This window comes from Sebastes fasciatus, chromosome 9 (genome assembly GCF_043250625.1).
Source record: "Sebastes fasciatus isolate fSebFas1 chromosome 9, fSebFas1.pri, whole genome shotgun sequence".
Lineage (NCBI taxonomy): Eukaryota > Metazoa > Chordata > Actinopteri > Perciformes > Sebastidae > Sebastes > Sebastes fasciatus.
In genome coordinates, this window is record NC_133803.1 from 10985204 (window position 1) to 11007425 (window position 22222).

At 41.8% G+C, this 22222-nt stretch overlaps 1 protein-coding gene across 10 annotated transcripts in view; it reads right to left on the reverse strand.

The window, feature by feature from the left end:
* Nucleotides 1-22222, reverse strand: part of lrmda (leucine rich melanocyte differentiation associated) — a 346704-nt gene that overhangs the window by 82617 nt on the left and 241865 nt on the right. For all 10 annotated transcript variants that reach the window (XM_074646029.1, XM_074646028.1, XM_074646030.1 and 7 more), the window contains 2 exons: nt 6000-6126; nt 4498-4637 (listed from right to left, as the gene is read on the reverse strand). In XM_074646029.1, the coding sequence (XP_074502130.1) occupies nt 4498-4637; nt 6000-6126 (267 nt within the window). The remainder of the gene's footprint in view (nt 1-4497; nt 4638-5999; nt 6127-22222) is intronic.

Genomic DNA, 22222 nt, shown 5'->3' on the forward strand with positions numbered 1-22222 from the left:
CTGTCTCATGTACTACTGTCAGGATCTAGTGACCGTTTTATAAAGATACATTTTTTAATCATATTTGCCTCAACCTCGCCTACTGCTGCTTTAAAAGGTCTCCTTGTAGGCCTGTTCTTGACAAAGAGACAAACAGAGCATCTAAGGAAGTGTGTAAAACCGTGACACGCTAATCAAACTGACACGCATTCTAATATGTAAATCCACGCATCAACACAACTTGAAAAGAAGCCGTGTTTACTGAGATTTAATGGTGGTGCAGATTTAATGGTGATATTTTTCCTTGTATGTAATAACCTTCAAAGCCGATAAGAATAAGTACGACATATAAATAGCACGAAAGGAGATACAACCCGTCTGCCAGAGCTGTCATTCTGGCAGCATCACAGATATCTCTCTAAGCTTTCAGACACACTCTGTCTTTCATTGGGAGGGAGAGAAAACGTCAAAAGATAATGGTTGGAATACATAGATGACAACAGATCCTTTCACAGGCAGGCAGGGATAGAGGAACCAGTATGTCAGAGGCTGAGCTGGTAGCCAAAAAGGACATGCATGCAGCGGCACCTAAGTGGAGGGTGAGAAAGGACGGGGGGATATGGGCACAGACGAGACCTGTGCGCAAAGAGCCGTGACAAATTGATGATGGCGATGGCGATGAGGGGAGATGGCAAAGCCCGTGTCAAGTTTTCAACACCTGAGGATTATAAAGGAGGGGATGCCGGGATCACGTTTAGACTGACACGGGACAGAAAATATCTTGAATTTAAGGAAAAAAAACATCTGGAAGAAACATTAAACAGGAAGAGTGCTTATCCGCAAATGATTAAAACAATAAATATATCACATGGCCCTAAATGACTTCTTATAGGAGCATTATTACAGGGTAAAATGACCTGCTTCTAACCCCTAATAAGAGCTCCTTTTCTGATGAGAGCACCGGCTCTCAGATACAAGAGGCCCCAATCCCATCCCGTGTCTCCCTCCCTGTAAAAGGACTTTGTTCGGGGCATTTCCATGATGAAATGTGAAGATGCCCTTGGGAGACATGCAGGGAGGTTATTCTCCATAGGTAACCTACCATCACAGGGTCAGAGCAGATGACAAGGCTCTGTCAGCCAGTAGGGATATTAATGATTCAAACCAGCCGAGGAGGGAGGATTAGAGAGCACAGGGGGGGTATGGGGGGAGGAGAGATGACTGGAGAAAAAAAAACCTCATACACTTTATTTAGCAAAACCAAACATGTGATGACAACAATGTGATGTTTGCTGCCCTTGGAAGTGGACGTTGTAGAGTAAACTAGATCAGAGGTTCTCAATCCTGTTTTAGCCAAAGATCCCTTAAGAATATACCGGGGACCCCCTCATGTATGTCCCTTGGAATCATTTGACGTAGCCTATCTTTTACACTTCCATAGTCTTAGTTATGTGAAAGAACAATACAAGAGAAAAGTATTAGAAAGATATTACACATGTATTAAACATATTTGCAGATTCTAAGAGTTATAGATTTGTTAGATTCAAATGTAATCTATGAACTATTATACTGTATATAAATAAAAATGAAAATATTATATGTTGAACTATTGAGCCTTTTGTAAAAAGATATAAATTATATCATGATAATTTAAATGAATGAATCGGAAAACTTTTCACGGACCGCCTGGTAGAGTCTCATGGACCCGGACCCCACTATTGAGAATCACTGAACTAGATTATGCTGCTAGATTATACTTTCTTTAATATCTTTTTTCTTAATTAAACTTTAAACTGCATAATTTAATAGAAATTATATGGACAGAAAATACAAATATGATGTATCTGATCATTTATTTGATTTTTTTAAAAAATCAATTTATTTTATAATTATAATTTAATGCATTTATTTGAGTATTATAGTAGTTACATAGTTGGATGGAGTTTATAAGTGATTGTTGTTGTCCAGAGAAAATTTCCACGAGATAATTCCTTAAAAAACAATGACTGGAAAAACTCACAGAAATACATTTAAAACACACGTAAATATTAATTTATGTGTTTTGAAACTGAATCCTCCATATTTGTTGAATTGTACAGTATTTTGCCTGTAAATTCCAACTACAAAGAAAAACAAATTGTATTTCTTTTTTGTTCATTTGACCTGCTCAGTACTGACTAAAAGGTGTTAATTCTGGTAAAGCTAAAAAGTATTAGGTAATTGGAATTATTTGAGGATATTAGAAAACTAGGGGACCCATAAAATAAAGTTTTTCCAAACAATCATTATACTTAGTATTACATCTACGGAAGATAAAAAAATATTTGTATAGACATTGTGGGTAATTATTATGCAGCTGTATTTATGCCATTTAGAAAAAAAGGCTGAGTGAACACCAAGTACAGCTGGTGGCTGAGGCACCTCAGGCACAAGCTCTTTGATGTGCCACGAAAGGAGATCGGACAAACTGATAACTTTGCTCGAGATAAGAGGTTAAAATGTCACATGGAAACAAGTTAATCTTTACACATCACAGAAACAGAGAGAAAAGACAAGAGGTTGAGTTACATCTGTTGTCTCAATGTTTCTGTGTCTCTCACACTGAAGAGACGTTGTCCTTTAAGCACAATGCCGCACAAATGAGCATATAATATTACAGCCGTGAACTCTTGTGTTATTGTAGTACTACAAACGGCCACTGAGTGTACACACGGTCGGCTAAGAACAGGACAACATTTAACCTCCGCGCAGACTACACAACGCTGCGTGGATGAACGCTGTGTTTCTATGTCATTGCACTAATTGGGGCACCGATGCAACGCCACCAGAGGGTATTTCACTTGAGAGACCGAGAGCTCCCGAGGCATTGGGCTGGGTATTTATTGCCCAAGGCCAGTGCTGTCACGACCTGCATACAGTCTAACCTTGTCAGACATGAAATCTGCATCACGCTCAAATTGATGTTTTACTATGTGACACATTATGAATATTACATTACAGGACCCTAGACGTTGTCAGTCAAAACAGAACAGCTCCCCTCACCAGCAAGATAAGCATGCGAGGAGAGGGGGAAGAGGTAGAAGGGGAGGGAAAGGAAGGGGGGGGACAAAAAGAGAGAAGAAAGATTATTCAAGAAAGGCATGGGTGGTAAATGATTAATAGGCAACGCAGAGTCAGAAACAAGCACTTAGGGCTAAAACAGACAAAAGAGAGTATGCTTTTCGCCTTTTATCGCATTTCATGTAAAGGACCCTGACAAATGGTGGTCATATTGCATGGCTTGAGGCCTGGCTTGATGTTTAATGCATCGTCTGCTCTGGTAAGGCAGGGGTAGTAAACACTCATTTGTGGCGGTGACTAGTCACGCATGAAATCCATTTTGCAAACTGGAGTGTAGAGGGGCCAGTTGACAAAGCTTTTAGAGTGATGTGGTTGAATCTGCAGTCTGCTTGTGAAATGTAAGGGGGCTGGATGTTTTTTTTTTTGTAAAAAAGGAACATCTCCAAATCCATTACTTACAAAAAGCTATCACTCTGAATAGCTTAGTCTCAAAAGTGTCTGACTGAAAATATAAACACACACACACGGAACATTATCTATCCATCTATATGAACTAGGGCTGTCAAAGTAAACGTGATAATATTGTGTTAACGCAAATTTGTGTTAACACCACTAATTTCTTTAATGCATTAATGCAACTTAAGATTTTTAGGTCGTAGCAGGCTTAGTTTTAAAGCTAGAGTGAAGAAATAATGCTCTAAACTTGCTAAATTTTGGCGAGGAAAACTGGTATGGACATTTTCAAAAGGGTCCCTTGACCTCTGACCTCAAGATATGTGAATGAGAATGAATGCTAGAGTGAAGATACTGGCATCATATGAAACTATAAAACCAGGAATCCAAGGATAACAAACCATGTCACACTAGCTTGTTGGGAGGAAAAGCTAAATAACGCTCAAAACGTAAGCTAAATTTTGGTGAGAAAAAACTGGCATGGCGTTTTTCAAAGGGGTCCCTTGACCTCTGACCTCAAGCTATGTGAATGAAAATGGGTTTTATGGGTACCCACGAGTCTCCCCTTTACAGACATGTATAACCACATGCAGTTTTGGGCAAGTCATACTCAAGTCAGCACACTGACAGCTGTTGTTGCCTGTTGGGCTGCAGTTTGCCATGTTATGATTTGAGCATATTTTCTATGTTAAATGCAGTACCTGTGAGGGTTTCTGGACAATATTTGTCATTGTTTTGTGTTGTTAATTGATTTCCAATAATAAATATATACATGCAATTTGCATAAAGCAGCATATTTTCCCACTACCAAGTTGATAAGAGTATTAAATACTTGACAAATCTCCCTTTAAGCTAATTTTGAACAGATCTAAAATGTGCAATTGATTTGCTATTAACTATAACGATTAATACCGATTCAATATTTGAATCGATTGACAGCCCTAATCTAATCAGATCTGTTCCTTATTTATGTGTAACATCATCACAGTCCATGCAGTAACTGACCTGTATCTCTGGTAGTCGTCCTCGTCCTTATCCGGGCTGACCAGCTGGTTGGGGCAGGCCTCATTTCCCAGCAGGCTTAGGTACTTCAGTGACGGGGTCACATCAGCCAAGTGTTCCAGCAGGGCCTCGATATCAGTCAGGTGTCAAAGGGCGGATGTCAAGGACCTAACGCTGTTAATTACATTAGCATTTACTACCCGCACGGCCCCTCCCCGGGCCTGTCTGCGCTAAAACACGTCACTGTCAAATTTACCGAGGTGCTCAAAGGGGCTAGTCACCGGCTTTGTGAGACTGGGCAGACAGAGGGGCAATTTGAGGTGCAGGCTTTGGCATATAGTAGTGACACAATTTGGCTGCCGCTCTCCCTCTCTCCCCCTTTTCTCTCGATCTCTTTCATTTCCTAGGTGGCCGGGTGCAGAACAGTGACAAAATGATGGATGCCCTGCGGTTCAAACAGTCCGTGCTTCCCAGAGCCGCGCCGTGGAAAACTTTTTTTTTTTTTTTCGCGAAACGTGGAAAAAACAAACAGCCCCCTAAGCAGGCACATTCATCACTAATACATTCGCTTGGAAAATTGAGCCCCAAAGTGTCAAAATACAACTGCACTAATGCAGTGCTCCAGCTTTAAAATGGCACAGTGCCACGACAGGATGTACATAATTGGCCTATTAGCATGTGCCGACCACTTCACAACCGAACTCGGCGCACAGTCCCAGACGCACACTTCAAGGAGCCCCAGTTTTAATGTTGACTCTGGAAGTGTCTGCGTGTGTGTGTGTGTGCGAGAGAGTGAACATCGTTACCCAGCAGGATCTGCATAACCAGAGGAAAACAGGACACATTGCTAAACCTGTTCTGAAGCTTAGAGGGGAAGTTCACACATTTCTGACTGATCATAAACAGCCTCGCAATGTCTTGAATTTAGGGTGGCTGCGCCGGAGCTCTGGTTTTCACCGTGTTTACTTTGGGTGGCAGGTAGAACACACAGGGCCGTTATAATCGATGAGCCAAAATGTGAGCATGTTCTAGTGCATTTAGAGACAAATTAAATAACTGATTGTTATTTCAGCCAGGTAAAGCAGTGTAATACAGCATAATTCAAAAATAAATCCTGATTTGCTTCTCTATAATTTAAAATAACTGATATTACCAAACAGCAAATACATCACTCAACATTATGTCTCATTCTTTGCATGTAGTTTTAATCCAACACTTTTTATTCCCTTTGAAAAATAAAAAAAACACATCTGTTATGTTGACTCTAAAATCTGATTCCACTAGAGGTCCCTGTGGTTCAAAAACTAGTCCTGTGTGGAGCTCTGTGACAGCCAAGTTCCTCTACTCTCTGCAAAAGCACAACATTAAAAACCGGTTCTCTGAGACAAAGGCAGGTTGTATTGACATATGAATGCACTAACTAAGTATACACTGCTGATTCTGATGTGTGTAGTCTTTGTCTGCATAGTCGACTGCAAATCAAAATGAGAGTGCTTAAAGGATATATCGTTCTTATTGAGCGTCAGGGTGTGGAGGTTGGGTAACCTGGGCAACCGGAGGTCATTTCCAAGCAGATTGTTGTCGACAATCAGCTCTTCCAGCTCGGTGAACAGTTTGAGGCCCGCCAGTGACCTGCAATGATAAGGCAACAGGCAAAGTGTTATGACTCTAAATCTGGTCAGCCGTTATTGTGCAGAAATAAATATTTCAGCCTCCCCCTCTTTCATACGCCGGGGAGAGAGTATGGGTCCGGGCCTGTCAGGGGAAGTGAATGACAAGAATTAGTGGTGCTGAGCTCCCCTGGCATGGTGAGGCATCCTTCAGCGGCTGGCAGGATGAGGGATGGGGGTCACTTGTGAGTAGCCAGGATTCAAAACAAAAGGCTTCAGAAATGCGGCGGGCAGGATGAATTTGTCAATGTCTTGTGCCTTGAGGCGCCCAGTTTCGCCTGACCCTAACCCTCCATTCCCAAGACAAATCACTCTGTCACAGTTCACCTTCACTCCCCAGACACAAATTTAACTTGTCATCCATCATTTTCACAGAGGAACCGGAATACACTCGCAATCACAGATGGAATGGAAGGGAAACTTTTTTTTGCAACTCTAACGCGCTAGGGGTTAGTGTTGGGATTTTAACTTCAAAGGACGTTTTCTTTTTTTTTTTTTTGACTTTTCGCTCCTTTTTATGACGAATTGCAAAGAGGGGTGAAGGGTCATCTCAACTCTTTGCCTCTCTGTCTCTCTCTCGCACACATTCACACAGGCATAAAAATGATGGAGGGTGGTGTTAGGAGTAATGTTAGGGCCCTGCAAAGTTCAAGTCATGGAAGGTGCACAAAGGCATTGTGTGTGTTGTCTAATCCTTCACACTGTCAGCATGCCATGTTAAAGTGTCCTGGGTGACTTCATTGACATTTAAATCTGCCACAACTTGACACATATGGACTGTACACTTCTCAAAAAGTATTCCTCACAGCTCACACAACAGGTAGTTTTAATTTAACACAGTATTTTTGATTATTAAATATATTTCAATACAGTCATTATTTACTCCAAGCTCCACATTTTCTGAATTCTACATTATATAGTTCAGTACAGTATGTTTCTAGTTTTAAAAGCAGACAGATAACCTTGACGTTAGGTTACGTAAATATAAATTCCAGCGAACAGTGTCACATTGCAACATGACAAACTCAAGGTACAGTGAGGTCTTAACAGCTGCAGTGTGATCTATTGCTCCTCTCTGGATCTGCCTAGTGTCAATGCCTTGCCATAATACACACCACCTTAGAGATATGTAAATATAACACCTTTATCATGACAATCTGCAAATGCATGGCAAGGAGCAGGAAGCTGTGTGGGGGCAGGGCATAAGTCACATTCATTATGGAAACATGCTGTAACATACTGACAAAGAATGGAAGGAAAATGTTTAAATAAAAAGATGAGTACTTGCTTAGAGCTGCAACGATTAATCTAAACTAATAAATTAATCGCCAACTACTTTGATAATCGATTAATTGATGTGAGTAATTTCTTTGGGAGAAAAATTCTGATTCCAGCTTCTTAAATGTGAATATTTTCTGGTTTCTTTACTCCTCTATGATAGTAAACATAATATCTTTGAGTTGTGAATAAAACAAGACATTTGAAGACGTCATCTTGGGCTTTGGGAAACACTGATCGACATTTTTTGACATTTTATAGACCAAACAACTAATCAATTTATTATGAAAATAATCAACAGATTAATTGACAATGAAAATTATCGTTAGTTGCAGCCCAACTTGCAATATAACAGCCCAGTCGCACAGAAGTTTGTGAAATAGTCATGAATTTTAATGTATTTATTTGTGTACATAGACCCGAATTTTACATTTTTATCGCCATGGAAATGAATTTGTATGTAATCCACGTAATTGTGAACCAGGAAGTATAAAGAGCGGCAAACGCAGCGTAGGTAGAAGGTCGGGATAGATGGGCGTGTCAAAAAAACACAGGACTTTTGCCCAAGAGACTGGTGTTCGTGTCCCGTGTGAAACCACAAGTCAAAGTTGATTTACTTGTCAAGGAACTTCCATACTTAAGTTAACTTCCGGTGTTATTTTAACCCAAACCACGATCTTTTCCAAAACCAACCAAGTATTTTGTTGCCTAAGCCTAACCAGGTAAAATTTTTTTCCTAAAGCTAACTAAGTAGTTTTGTCACGTAACTTCTGTACTTAAGTTACGACCACTTCTGCTGTTATTTATACCCAAACCGCAATCTTTTCTTAAACCTAACTAAGTAGTTTTATTTTGAAAAGACTGGAGCAGAAATTGAGGCATGACACGAAAAATATGTTGTTGAAAGTCTTGCTGAGCGTTACGAAAAAAAAGGGAAATTCTATGTACACTAATCAAACAGATTAAATTTCGTGACTATTTTACGACCTGCCTTGAATAAAACTGTGTTGAATACACTCACCGGCCACTTTATTAGGCACACCTGTTCAATTGCTTGTTAACACAAATAGCTTATCAGCCAATCACATGGCAGCAACTCAATGCATTTAGGCATCTAGACGTGGTGAAGACGACTTGCTGAAGTTCAAACCGAGCATCAGAATGGGGAAGAAAGGGGATTTAAGTGACTTTGAACGTGGCATGGTTGTTGGTGCCAGGCGGGCTGGTCTGAGTATTTAAAAAACTGCTGATCTACTGGGATTTTCACGCACAACCATCTCTAGGGTTTACAGAGAATGGTCCGAAAAAGAGAAAAAATATCCAGTGAGCGGCAGTTGTGTGGACGAAAATGCCATGTTGATGTCAGAGGTCAGAGGAGAATGGGCAGAGTGGTTCAAGATGATAGAAAGGCAACAGTAACTCAAATAACCACTCGTTACAACCAAGGTATGCAGAATACCATCTCTGAACGCACAACACGTCCAACCTTGAAGCAGATGGGCTACAGCAGCAGAAGACCACCCGGTACTAGCACCGGCCACTTTATTAGGTACACCTTGTACCTAATAAAGTGGCCGGTGAGTATATAATATAGTGTAAAAAAATACACCTGGATCTATTAAGATGTTGACTTGTCCAACCATTTGGTCAGTGAGTAGCCATTTATTACACACTTTTAGTTAGCCAGACCAACTGTTACCGTGCTCCATCTGCTGTTTCTTGTGAGCTTTTTCTGGCCAATCAGCTTGTACTCCACCTATACGTAGTCCCTGGCCCAAAAACACACATACTGTAAATGTAGAACGTGGACCCACTGGCAACAACTATAACCTACAAAGCAAAATGTTGCAACTATGTTCTCGTTTGGAAAACGACAAATAAGCAATTCGTTGTAGACTTGCAAGCGAGGCGCCTCATTTCAAAAGACATCAACATTTTGCAACCACACACACACACACTTGATACCCACAACAACAACAGCTGACAGCACCTAGCCAGTGTGCTGGCAAAGCCGCCAGCTGACAACCTCTTATCAGGTCTGATTAATGCACTGGCAAGATGGATGAATACAGAGATGTGCCAGTTTTATGAAACCCTACTCTGTTTGTTTTTTTCTCCTCATGGTGCTTCTCATTTATGGAATCAAAAAGGCCCTTTAAGCTACTTAAATCTATAGAGATGGCAAAAATGATGAATTTAATTAAAATTTGTGCTTTTTTTTGTCACTCTTTGGTCAATTTACTGTTGTTTATCTTATCGATCTTTCATGATTTGAGCTAGCTTTTTTTTTTTTATGCCCAAACTAGCAATAAGAAAACAAACTTTATATTTCTCAGCACATATTGTGTTTGTATTGACCGGGAATTTGGTACAACATGCAATTTATCTGCGAGTATAATCTTCTTCAATGTGTTGTTAGGCACGCACTAGATTGGATAAACATTATTGCATTTTTTGTGAACAGAGGTTGCTAACTAACTATTGCCACCTGTAAGTGTGCATGTGTGTGTGTGTGTGTGTGTATGACGGGCTGCAGTCCTGTGGGTTATGTTATTAGCTGCTCGGTTAAAGGGAGCCGCATGGCACAGGAGGGAGCCTTATTAATTGTTGTTTTCATGTCACCACTGCTGCGTGCACTGGCTGATTTAATCAGTTAAATTCACAGCCAGGGGAGAGCCACTGACTCCCATCCAGCATTAACTACAGTGCGGGGATTGAACTTCTAATACTCTCCAGCTTTCTGCGCTCCCCTCTGCAGATTTCCATAGCGGGTTTCATTACTTTTTATAAGCTTTCTTGTTTTTAATGTGCGGCTTGGAAAACTAACAAAGTTTAAGCACTGCAGTAAAAGTACTTCACTTCTAAAAAAAATAGCAGCTTTTGCTTTTAACAAAACTAATGAGCATAATTGACTTGAGTCCCAACGCTGTAGAGGTTTAATAAATGGCAAACACGGGCAAAGCACACATACATACGACACACAATTTTTACAGGAAATACATGCATAAAAATGTTCTAAGTAGCATCATTTGATGTAATTCACCTCCTGTAATTTTGTGACAATAGTGAAAATGAAAATATTCATTAATGTATCTTTAGCTCCACTGCAATTATAACTACAACCATTTTGGTTTGTTTCATTTAAAAAATAAGTAGAATCTTTTGACAAAACACAATAAAGAATGTCTTGCAAATAATAAGGACTGTCAAAGTTACACAAAATTATCAAAACTTAAAAAGTTAGCGCAAATTAGTTTTAACGCCACTAATTTTTTAAACGCATTAACGCAACTTGTGATTTTTAGGTTATGGTGGGCTCAATGTTAAAGCTAGAGTGAAGATACTGATATAATTTGAAACTATAAAACATAAGGAATCCTTTGGTACCAACCATGTCATACTAGCTTGTTGCAAAGGAGGGTAAATAACGACCCAAACTTAGGCTAACTTTTGGCGAGGAAAAACTGCTATGGCCATTTTCAAAAGGGGTCCCTTGACCTCTGACCTCAAGATATGTGAATGAAAATGGGTTCAATGGATACCCACGAGTCTCCCCTTTACAGATATGCCCACGTTATGATAATCACATGCAGTTTGCAGCTGCTGTTGCCTGTTGGGTTATGATTTTTTTATGCTAAATGCAGAACCTGTGAGGGTTTCTGAACTATATTTATCATTGTTTTGTGTTGTAATTAATATATACATAAATGTGCATAAAGCAAAAATATTTGCCCACTCACATGTTGATAAGAGTATTAAATATTTGACAAATCTCCCTATACAGTACATTTTTATCTTTACAGATACAAAATTTGTGATTAACTATGGACAGTCATGTGATTAATCGCGCTTAAATATTCTAATCGATTGACAGCCTTACCAATAATAAATGACAAATAATTTACTCACATCATTTTGCATAACCTCATTGTACAAATTTAGAAAATGATGATTTCTATACTAACATGTGATCAAATGCGTTTTCTTAGATCCCTAACTAGCGAGGGAGAGACAGAGACAGGCGGCAGCTTTAACGAGGTGAGGCGATGAATCCTCTCCTTGTTAAGATAATTATGATCAGCCTCATTGTCAGAGCTAATACTTCACACGGGGCTGTCTTCACGCTTTGACTACCACTTAGCCCGTGTAAGCTCGCCATCATACATCATACGGCCCCGTGTGCACCGGCGTGTGTGCCTTTTGAGCTTACATAAGTAGCGCATGTATGTGTTGAAATCTCCATTATCTACTAAGATACTTGACTACCGAGCACACGGAGTACCAATATTTAGCTGGAGCAGAAACTCGGCGGCACAGGAAGCAGGGGAGGATGTGAGACACCAGACAGACAAGGACACTGGAGAGGAGACACTGACCCAGAGAGCAGCCCTGCCAGATCAATACACTAATACTAATGCAGACACAGTGATTGATGAACCACTGCTGACAACAGAGGGAAGAAAACTCTCGACCATTATTGGCTGAAATGTCAGTCACTCCTGCCAATGGTGTGCGCTAGTGTCATGTCATATATCCTCAGGCAGCGGATGAAAAATGGAGAACGGCAGCCTTGGCTTTTTTACATGTGTTACACAGTCTCCCGTCTTATGTCTGCTGCCTTTGAAACCTGAAAATGAATCATAGTTGGCAATTTTTAGAATCTCTGAAGACGATAGGTCAAATGTGGAGATTGTCTAAACTATAAATCACACGGCTATAATGTAAAACAACCCCAAAGTCTTCCCCTATTACTGAAACGCTGAGAGAGATCGCATCCCTGCAGCTAGCACTGCAATACCGAAAAAGTTCCTGAGTCTAATGCATATCAAAAACACACACAAACACTTTGAAAAGCTGGAGAGCGCTTGCAGCTGCAGTCCACAGCTAAAGGGCTGATGTCCTCTCAAGGGTCGCAGCGGTGCAGAAAAGCAATGCGCTGTTATTCTAAACGGAGGGCCAGAGCTGCAGAGTGACAGGCATAATGACGTCCTGCTCAGAAGGCAACAGATAAATGTTTGATGAATTGACCAATACTGGGGCCATGATGGCCTTCATATGTGCATAATGGACTATTCAGAGCACACTTCAGATTGCCTGCCAGGATAAGGTACTGTAATGAATGGGAAAAGGAACTGGACCTGGGAAACCCAGTATGTGGACTGGCTTTAATAAACTTAATAAGAAAGGTGAATGGAGGAGGGCTGGTTAGGGAGGGAGGAAGGGAGGGAGGAGGTTACTGGAGAGCCATTCAGCCTGAAATAGTCGAGAAATATTTGGATGGTTTTCTTGCCACTCTGTACACTGCAAAATATCTCTCCATCTTAAAACTAGGGTTCGTATTAAGAAACCTGCAAGAGTACGCTACATTTTTAAAAATGATCGAGCCCAGTGTTGACAACTCTTTTCCTGCTGAAAGCAGCTAATGTTAGCAGCTCCAAAAGTCCCTAAATCTAGCAAGAGAGTCGTCAAGTCTGCAACACTGATAGTTTGCGTAGATTATCTTGCTGAACAAAACATGTAAGTATCATAAACTTGTGTTTGTCACAGAGCTTATTTTCTGGAATAATCCAAAACCTAATGGGAAAATCCCATTGGCTTTTTGTCGAGGGAACCGGGGCGATGCTAACATCTTTGTTGGCCCACACAAATACGTCATCCCTGGAGCACTCTACTGTTAGTATTCAGAACTGTCAAGCTAGCAGTTTGTGGAAGACGCGCTGGTGACGCGCAATGAGTGCACAGACAGAGTGCGCGCAGGCAGGCAGGTAGGTAGGTAGACGGGCAGATAGCATTTTTATATTGATTGCTGTCGGGATTTAATGTGAATTTCAAGAAATGTAACACAAATGGTTTTGAAGAAGATTACCAACCCTAGCTTTAATTAGTAATTCAGTAAATTCGCCATATTCCCAAATCGTGTTGTCTGAAAACAATCAAAGTCATTATCTGACAGTTTCCAACAGAAAATACACTTATTTTTAAGAATCAAGTTTACATCTGCATCAATGTGCACAATTCGGTCCTGTTTACTGATACTTTTTAAAGACATGCCTTTAAAATAAAATAAAAAGAAATGCAGTGGGAAAACGTTTATTTCACTCAATCTTTAGATATTTTTCTTCTTTTATATTTAAAAAAATCTCACAATGTTAAACACTAAATGACTCAATAGAACTGATACTTTTTGTAGTGTAATAGATTGTTGGTGGGTGTGAGAGGCAAACAGTTATTCAGCTTCGTGACAATAAAGGGAAACATGAGGATGAAATATAACCTATTAATACACTAAGTCTCCATTAGTTCATCACAGCTGTATTTCATCACTCTAACCCGCAACATAAAAACACAAATAAACATCAAAAAAATACCCAAAATACAGCATCAAAACACTATCAGGATTAGCTTGTGGTAAATAAGATGACATTATCTGTAAAGCAAATTAATGCCCTGCAACCCCTCGAGCTCCCCCCCAACATCCCTCCTACCACCTCCACACAGCGCTGATCAGCTCTGTTCCAGCGCTCTCCCCTCCAGCTACAGTTTATGGCCTATACGTGTCTCTGTACATGCATCTCTGATGGCGGCGGTGAATTAGACTGTCATTATCTGTCTCTATCTCCCCCACAGCTCTCCCTTTCTCACCCCCCACTATCTCCCTCACATGTAGACAAGTCACTGCTCAGTGTGGCACTCCTCTCTCTGTATTGCCAGGCCTCAGGTGGCAGTCATTTAAAGATCACACGTCCAGGACACACATAGCCTTCCCTGAATGCATGTCAATTCACACATGGGAAGGGGATTACACGTCTCCTCCCAGGCAGCTGCAAATTACTATTAATGGCAATGCAAATCATTAGAGTACGTTTGGCGCCGCCAGCAAATCTCTTTTTTTTTTTATATGTGGGTTCACTCTTAATCTGTTTTGAATATTGCGCTATGCTTGCTCCTGATAGCCTGTTTGTAAAAGCATCACAAAGCTGTCAAGTGGAGGTGGCATGTCAGATTGAACTTTACACAGCGTTACATCATTTTGCAAAAACAAAAATATCTTTTTGAGAGAGCATAAACAAATCCAAGCAAGAAGAAAATCTGTGAAACATAATTAGCAAAGTTCTTTGTTGATGAGGAAGTTAAACATCACCGCTCATTACTTGGTGCTGTATGGAGGTTATTACGCGAGGAGTGCGGCTCAAATTGCTGAAAATGTCTACTCCATGGTGCGTCTGTCGAACGCTTAAAGCCAGCTCCGGTGTGTTTGAATGATAATGCCACTGTGTGGATCCTGCGGTGTCTGAGTTATAGACTACCCCCGTGGATATTTCCTGCTGAGTGTGTGAGGTTAATATTCTCTCTCAATGTCATTAGCGCTGGCACAGGGGCTGAGAGGACTGTGAATCAGACAGGGACTGATCCTGTCAATCCACACACACTCACACACACACACAGAGACAGGGCTAGACAAAAATCAAAGCCACTGTACTGAGGTCAGCATCACCTGGCCTCACGCTTCCCCTTGCATCTCCAATCCCTGTCTGATTAATGACCCTGGATCAACCCAAGGGATAAGGACTTGACAGACATTCCTGTCAGGCCCAACCTCATAAGCCTTGCTTGACCCCGGTTTGGCCCGGGATGAAGTCTAAGCTCCAACAATGACCCGATTGAGAGGTATAGGAGAGTGTGATAGAAAGAAATGGAGAGATCGCTGCAGAAAGGCGGATGTCTCTTTTTAAAGTTCCAGCAAATGAGGTTTCGCTACACGGCCAGGCAGAATGACAGCTGCTTCCGATGTACAACACCAAATTGTACACTGTGAAATACATCATCAGACAAGGGAGGCGAGCAGCGAAGCCGAGCCTATACAACGCTTCCCCTCCTTGTAGTGCCTGGACTGTGCTCACAGGACGGCCATGCGTCTTGTGAATGTTCGTATTGAAAGATTAGTTGTCTATCCGCATGACGAACGCCCTCCTCTCTCAGCGAGCGCGAGCCGAAAATCAATTCGCTGATGGCACCTCAGTCAGTGAGGACATCAATGCGGCACAAACAAGCACACACGAGCTCTCATGCATGCTCCACATCTTTAAGTGTATATAATACTATAACATCACAGTGACAGGGTCGATCAGCCAAGGCCCGTTGCTACTACGAGCGTACTCCGCGTTAAACAATGAGTTTTTCATGAATAAAAGAATGTACAAATATACAGAATATGTACTCATGTACAATAAAATACAGGAACCATTAAATAATAGATGCTGCGATCTGTGAGGAAGGATCCCTCAGTGCCCCGTCTGCCTGTATGCTCTGTCATTACAGTGTTCAGGCTCAGTGCTTGTCAACATTTCCCTGAGAGGAGGGGGGGTGGGAGCCATCCCGCATTACGTTTGAGTGAGTTCAACTGTCAACTGCCAGCCATTTGTATGCCTCAGCATCCACCTAATAGCAAATAATCACTACCCTGCGCTCTCTTCATGGCAAATGATCGATGTTGTCTTGAAGTCTGATGGATGACCCTGCCACAGTGATGTCCAGGCATGCATTAAAAACCACCTCTATGAAATGCCTGTCAGTCTGATGAAGCGGCGCACGCCGAAATCACAGGCGTGTGCACATGCTGACACTGAGGGATGGCATGCGCGCAGATAAAAGGGGAAAATGAACAAAGTGAGGGAGAGCCACGATTCAATTAAACAATAAAAAAGTTAATTTCTTTATATTAGTGGAAGATTTTATAATGTGACGGGACCCGCGGTGTGATTGGTAGACAGCATTACTAGAGGTAGGCTCCTCAAGTACCACCTGGGATGCTTCGTTTCCTCCTCCTTCGCTCTCGCTAACGCACAAACAGCTCCCTATTACCCCTCAGTGTTCAGATTAAAATGCACAGCACCACAATCTTTGATCTCCCACTTGCTGACACAAATCCTTTCAAGCCTCAACATTTTCCTGCAAAGGTAATTAGTGCTAATTAAAAAGTTTCGAAAGCAAGTCCACGGCTGCTGTCGACGCTGCTGGTGCTCGGGCGCGCCCTCCGTCAGATCACCCACCTACCCCCCCTTCCTCGGGTCCTGCGGATGCGCATGTCAGCTGTGTTCCTGCCTCTTTCCTGCAAAGGATAACTAGACGACACCCAGAACGTTTGTAGATGCGGGGTGAAATCTGGAAGCCCAGTGAGGGGGTCTAACTGGTGGCTCTTCCCCCCCATGACAAACCTGTGCTCTGCAGGAGAACATGTAATGACACATGTAACAGATACAAATCCCACAAATAGAACAGGTGTAGTCTTTAATTGGGATACCCTAGCTTGGGGGGGCTTGTAAACATGGAGTAATTAACTTGATAAGGGATTCAATTTGCTGAAAATATCATCGCAGAGAAACATATCATTTAGCATGAAGCGACATTTGCATAATGATAACAAAGAATTCTTTTGGCATAATGAATAAACACATCAGTAATTAAAAGAACTTCCTGTTTAGTGCGATTACAATAATTTGAGACGAAGATATAACTTGAGCAGTCTCACAGTGCTATCAGTCATTCACCGGCCTGCCTTATTGCTTTCATCAAGCCGTTATTATGATATAATTAGCTGCCTATCTAGCATGTTATTAAGTGGCTTGCTGAGTGTCAGGTACAGAGGCGTCTCAGAAATGACACACACACAAAAAAAAAGCAATATCGTTCCACAGTGTTTCAAAAAGATAATTACATAATCTCGGCGTGGAGAGCAAACAGAAAAGTGATAATTAGACAAGTATTCCTGCCAATTAAAATATCAAGCCTTGTATTTCCCCCCCCCCGTGTGAATAAGAGCTCGCTGCACTTCCATGTACAACATAATACGGTTATATTGCTCGTGTAAAATCATCATAGAGGAATCAATATAACTGTAGGAACATTATATCAACATTGATCTATCGTGTAGGTTTTCAGTGCAGCTTGTAAAACCGTTTGCTAGAAGGTTGTCAGGGCCTTCTCAACCCGGCAAGGTAACGAGTGAGATTTTCCAAGATGACAATGAAAGCCAGGAGTATGTTTTAGCTCTAACAAGCCTATAAATAGGCTTAATGATTGACATGTAGGTGTGCCAACACGAAAAAGCAGAGAAACAACAAAGTTATTGATTTGACCTTTGGGATAGTTCCTTCGCTCGTCGTTGTTGTTTTTGCCTCGTCTTACACCTCGGAAAGGAGATAATAGAACATGTCACCGCGCAAGGCAGTTGGAAATTGAATGCCATCATTTTAATTTAAATGTTACATTCTCTGTGACATCTCTGTCAATGCATAATTGGCACTGAATCCCAGTTTGGAATGTACATATTTATCATTCAGTGTGAGACACTCAAAGGCACAGACAGATATGCTACTTTGATGGGATGACAGTCAGATGATGCGGGGGAGGAGGGGGGGAAATAGAACTGCAAATCAACAGTCGCGCTGTCAGTTAAGCTTTTTGTCACAAACTTGCACATAAACATGCGTGATTAGAAACGGCGAACGAGCTGTAGGCTGGAATCAGTGTCCTCGCTCCAGAAGTGTGTAAATAGGCTTATTTGATCCGAGCAGAGCAAAATAAAACTCACTAGACAGACTTAGAAAAAAATCATAGTAAATGATGGACACTTAGTGAGGAATCACCCTTTACATTACGACAAACTGCACAGTGTGAAAGTGCATTTGCACGTATTTTAATGCAAGGTAAACACTTTCCAAAAGTTACTTATATAGAGTATACACCGGTCATATTGCAGAAGCACGTAGGATATTAATTTTAACAGTATATAAAGACAGAAACAAAGCTATGACACAAGATCCAGTGATCCATAGAGTGCTGCCATGGATGTATTAAAAGAACTGGATACAGCGTTTGAGTCGGGGCCCCGGTCATTCCTATGAGAGTTGCTCATTAGCACATGAAGCCTAAATGGCTCGACTTCCGTCTGGAAAAGTACCAGGATCTTGACGGAGTAGCTTCCAAGATGATTGGCGGAGTAGCGTCCGCTCGGTCACATGACTTGGTCACGGGGTCCTAACGTCACGCTGTCGTCACGGCTTGCGCTCACATGAACGAGAAAGGGAAATAACTCTACATTCGGCTATTTGTGCGTTTTACAACTTAAAAACTTGGACAAACCAGACACTTACTCTAGAGAGAGCCTTTTGCGTTTTTACGTTACCTTAAGGCCACCATAGTTTTCTGACTTGCTTGTGAAAGTGCGGTTACGTGAGCCGCAGAGTGCAAAACTGTAGTACCGCCAGCTGCCGTCTGACTTCCGTTGCTCCTAAAGTAGTGTTATTATGGTAAGGATGGCCTCTAAGCGAGGTGAACGGCGTTACCACGGTTTTGCACTTGGTGGCTCATGTTACCGTGGTCTTGGAAAAGGGAGGAGTGGCGGGAGGAATACTCATTTGGTTGCAATCTGCAACCACACCACTGTCCCTTTAAGAGATGTAAAAGCTTCAAAATTCACGAGTGGGGTATTTACTGACTTATTTCATATCGTAGAACAAAACGTTAAAATCTCTTAAGCTTGTGTTAACCACAGACCTTATTTCAGGCATCTACCCATTCAAAAAAAACATTGACTTCGAGACAAGACAACCGTAAGTGCTAAAATGCTAACTCATTTCTGTGTTTTAGGATTCATTCCTGCACCACTCTATATGCAAGCAGCTTTGAAAACACCACCTTGTTGCACTAGCAGTCTCTCTTTACTGAAGATGGCCTTTCTGTCTCTGTCGTTCCCTGACATGACAGCTTAAAGGGAGGTACAGTATGTGATAGCCTATCAGCCCAGTGTAAACCACGGGCAGCAGTGCAGCTCCCTGAGAAAAAAAAAGAAGAAGAATAAATCCCTCCCACTCTCCCTCACTTTCTCCCCTCCCCGCCTCTCCCCGCGTCTTACCGCTGGCCCATTACCTTTACAGAGTGAGGCTCATTAAAGAAGGCAAGTTGAGTCAAATCTTTCTGTAATTCAGCAGAGGTGAATTGCTGTCAACATCATTAACCGTCATTTCTCCAACTCACTTCGGTACTTATGAAGTGTTCTTTATTGTGTAATGATCCACATCTCTTCTCTAAATCGGCCCTCTTCAAAGGGCCCTGGAGGACATACCACCCATGCAGCCGCCTGACATGCTAAAGGGGCCAGATTAAACGTGGCTCCGTCATTACGCTCCTCTTTGTGCTTAAAGCAGATCCGGCATTTCATCCTGCGCTTCAGCTGGCAAGCAGCGTTCCTCAGAAGGAACGGAGTGGAAGAGAGATCAGCAGAGCCAAAAAGAGGGATATTGCTTTTCAAACATGGCTGTCTTATCCATGTAGGGCCTTACCTTCTGCTACTCATTTCCATTTGGTTTGCTGCATCACAAGACCAAATTTCGGCCAATATCCTCCTTCCCTCCCTTTCGTTTTTCTTAATACTGTTTACTGATAGTTCATTGATCTCATAGGGCCATTGGTCAGGCTGGCTCCATGGCTAATTACAGTGAGAGCCGCCCTGCTTGTCATGCTAGATGTCCTCCGAGTCCCGTCTTAAGAGAAGCCCCCTTTGTGCCACCGCCATTGTGTGTCCCCTTCTGCTCAGTATCATGCTATGAGATGTCCTCCAGGCCTTGTGTTGGGGAAAGCCTCTTTTGTGCGGGCGCCATTGTGTGTCCCCGGCGCTGAACCCCCTGCTAGGTAGGAACACAGACAAAGTGCAGCGGGGGGATGCTTCTCAGGGCCCTAAGACCTACAGTAAATCTTCAAACAATTTAGACAAACAAAAACGGCCGCTGCGCCGCGGCGAGAGCAGACAAGGAAAAGCAGATGAATAAGCAACATCAATTACTGAGGCTTTGACCTGCGAGCCCCCACACCATGGCACACATTTCACACCAAATCGCCCCAGATTGAAGTTGACACTGCTGGAGTAGAAACACTGACCCCTCACAAGGCTAGCGCTTCAAACTTAAGAGCGGAGAAAGACAGGGGGGGGGGGCGGACTGACAAACTACATAGATGAAGGCCAACGTGGAAGGGAGACAAGGAGGAGGGGTATGAATAAAAAAAAAAAAACACACGCATAATAGGTCCTAGTTTGTTTCAAAGTGAGACAAAATGGCTCAATTTGAGCACTTAGGCCATCGAATTGGCCCAGCTGAGATACAAGAGGAACATGTGAGGGGACAACCGCATCAGGCCACTGATAAGGAGCCTATAAGAGGAACAAAGCCAGATGTCCAACAGGCTTACCAGTGAACCTGAGTGGGACTGGACCCTCTTTAAACCTTGTTTCAGCCTCCCAGCTTCATCCCCCAAAAAGTGCCGCTTCCCCTGAAGCCTTTTTTACTCAGGCACATAAAGCCTCCCTCTACTTTGTAAGCTTGAACAAAGGCAAAATAAACACGTGGGTCACATTTGTTCAACGCTGCTCTAATAAAAAGTTCCTCAAAGACCCCTTTCAAGAAAAGAGATACCACTTGAAGTGTTAACTCACTTTCCACTTGCAAAAATACCCTATTTTCATTATTACTTTCATTGAAAAGGCAAGAAAAGAGTGTCTCCAAAGGTGAGAAAAGATCACGCAATCCTATCACAGTTTGTCAATACAGTGTTAATTAATCTAATAACAAACTGCTCTGAAAAACATGCCCCGCACTGACTAGAAGACATGTAGTCTAGAAGCAGCGTAGCAGCACATTGACACATTTGGGGGCATCAGGCCTAGACAGTCCTAACAATCTCCCAATTAGCCAGGGGGAGAGCAGAAAATATGTCTCAGGTTCACGGAGCAAGCGTGAAACTTAATAATATGACATGGCATACAAAAACAGAGCATGTCTTTTTATAGCCACATGTGAAAATGAAGCCAAAGGAAAAGAAAAAGGAACAAAAAGTAAAAGGTGCTTGTCATTTTACTGAAAAAAAAAATGTTTTCAGGGTATTTCTATTTGATTGTGGATGATGAATGTGATTGACACACTGTAGTAACAAAAACCATGAAGGAAACCGAAGCAACAATTATAAAATGTCAGGCAAGGGGGCAATCATTTATCATCAGGATGAATTTGGGAACAGTCACTTAAAGCTGGAGTAGGCAGGTTGGAGCAAATATGATTAAAAAAAGTTATTTTTATAAAAACGGTCACTATATCCTGACAGTAGGGCATGAGACAGGTAATCGTGCCTTCACAGACTGGAGGACAACAACCAATCAGAGCTAAGCTGGAGCCTTGCCATCTATGAGCAGCTGTCAATCACTCGCAAACTCCAATCAAACGGTCAAACTAGGCAGCGTGATCAAATATGAATCAATATTCTGTTACTGTAATACCTATTTCTCTCATAAAATGTTTTCAGAAACATCTTGTAGTGTACTGTTTAGCTGTAAAATGAGAAAGTTTATGATCCGGCCGCCATGTTGAGATCAGTTGACGAGATACCAAGCACCGCCCACCAGCCGGAGCAAACTTTCTCATTTTACAGCTAAACTTTACACTACAAGATGTTTTTGAAAACAAGATAGAGAAATAGGCATTACCATAAGAGAATATTAATTAATATTTGATCAGCGCTGCCTAGTTTGACCGTTTAATCGGAGTTTGCAAGTGCTGCGTCCATTGAATAAACAGTCAATAGGAACGTTCTCTCATTGAAATGACCTGTGATTGGCCAATGTCTCCCGTCACGGGCTAGATTTTTTTAAAGCCTGAACTAAGCGGAGGTGCAGAAGTACAGTTATCTCTCAGAATACCTGAATTACAATATGCTAAAATGTTATTATGGAA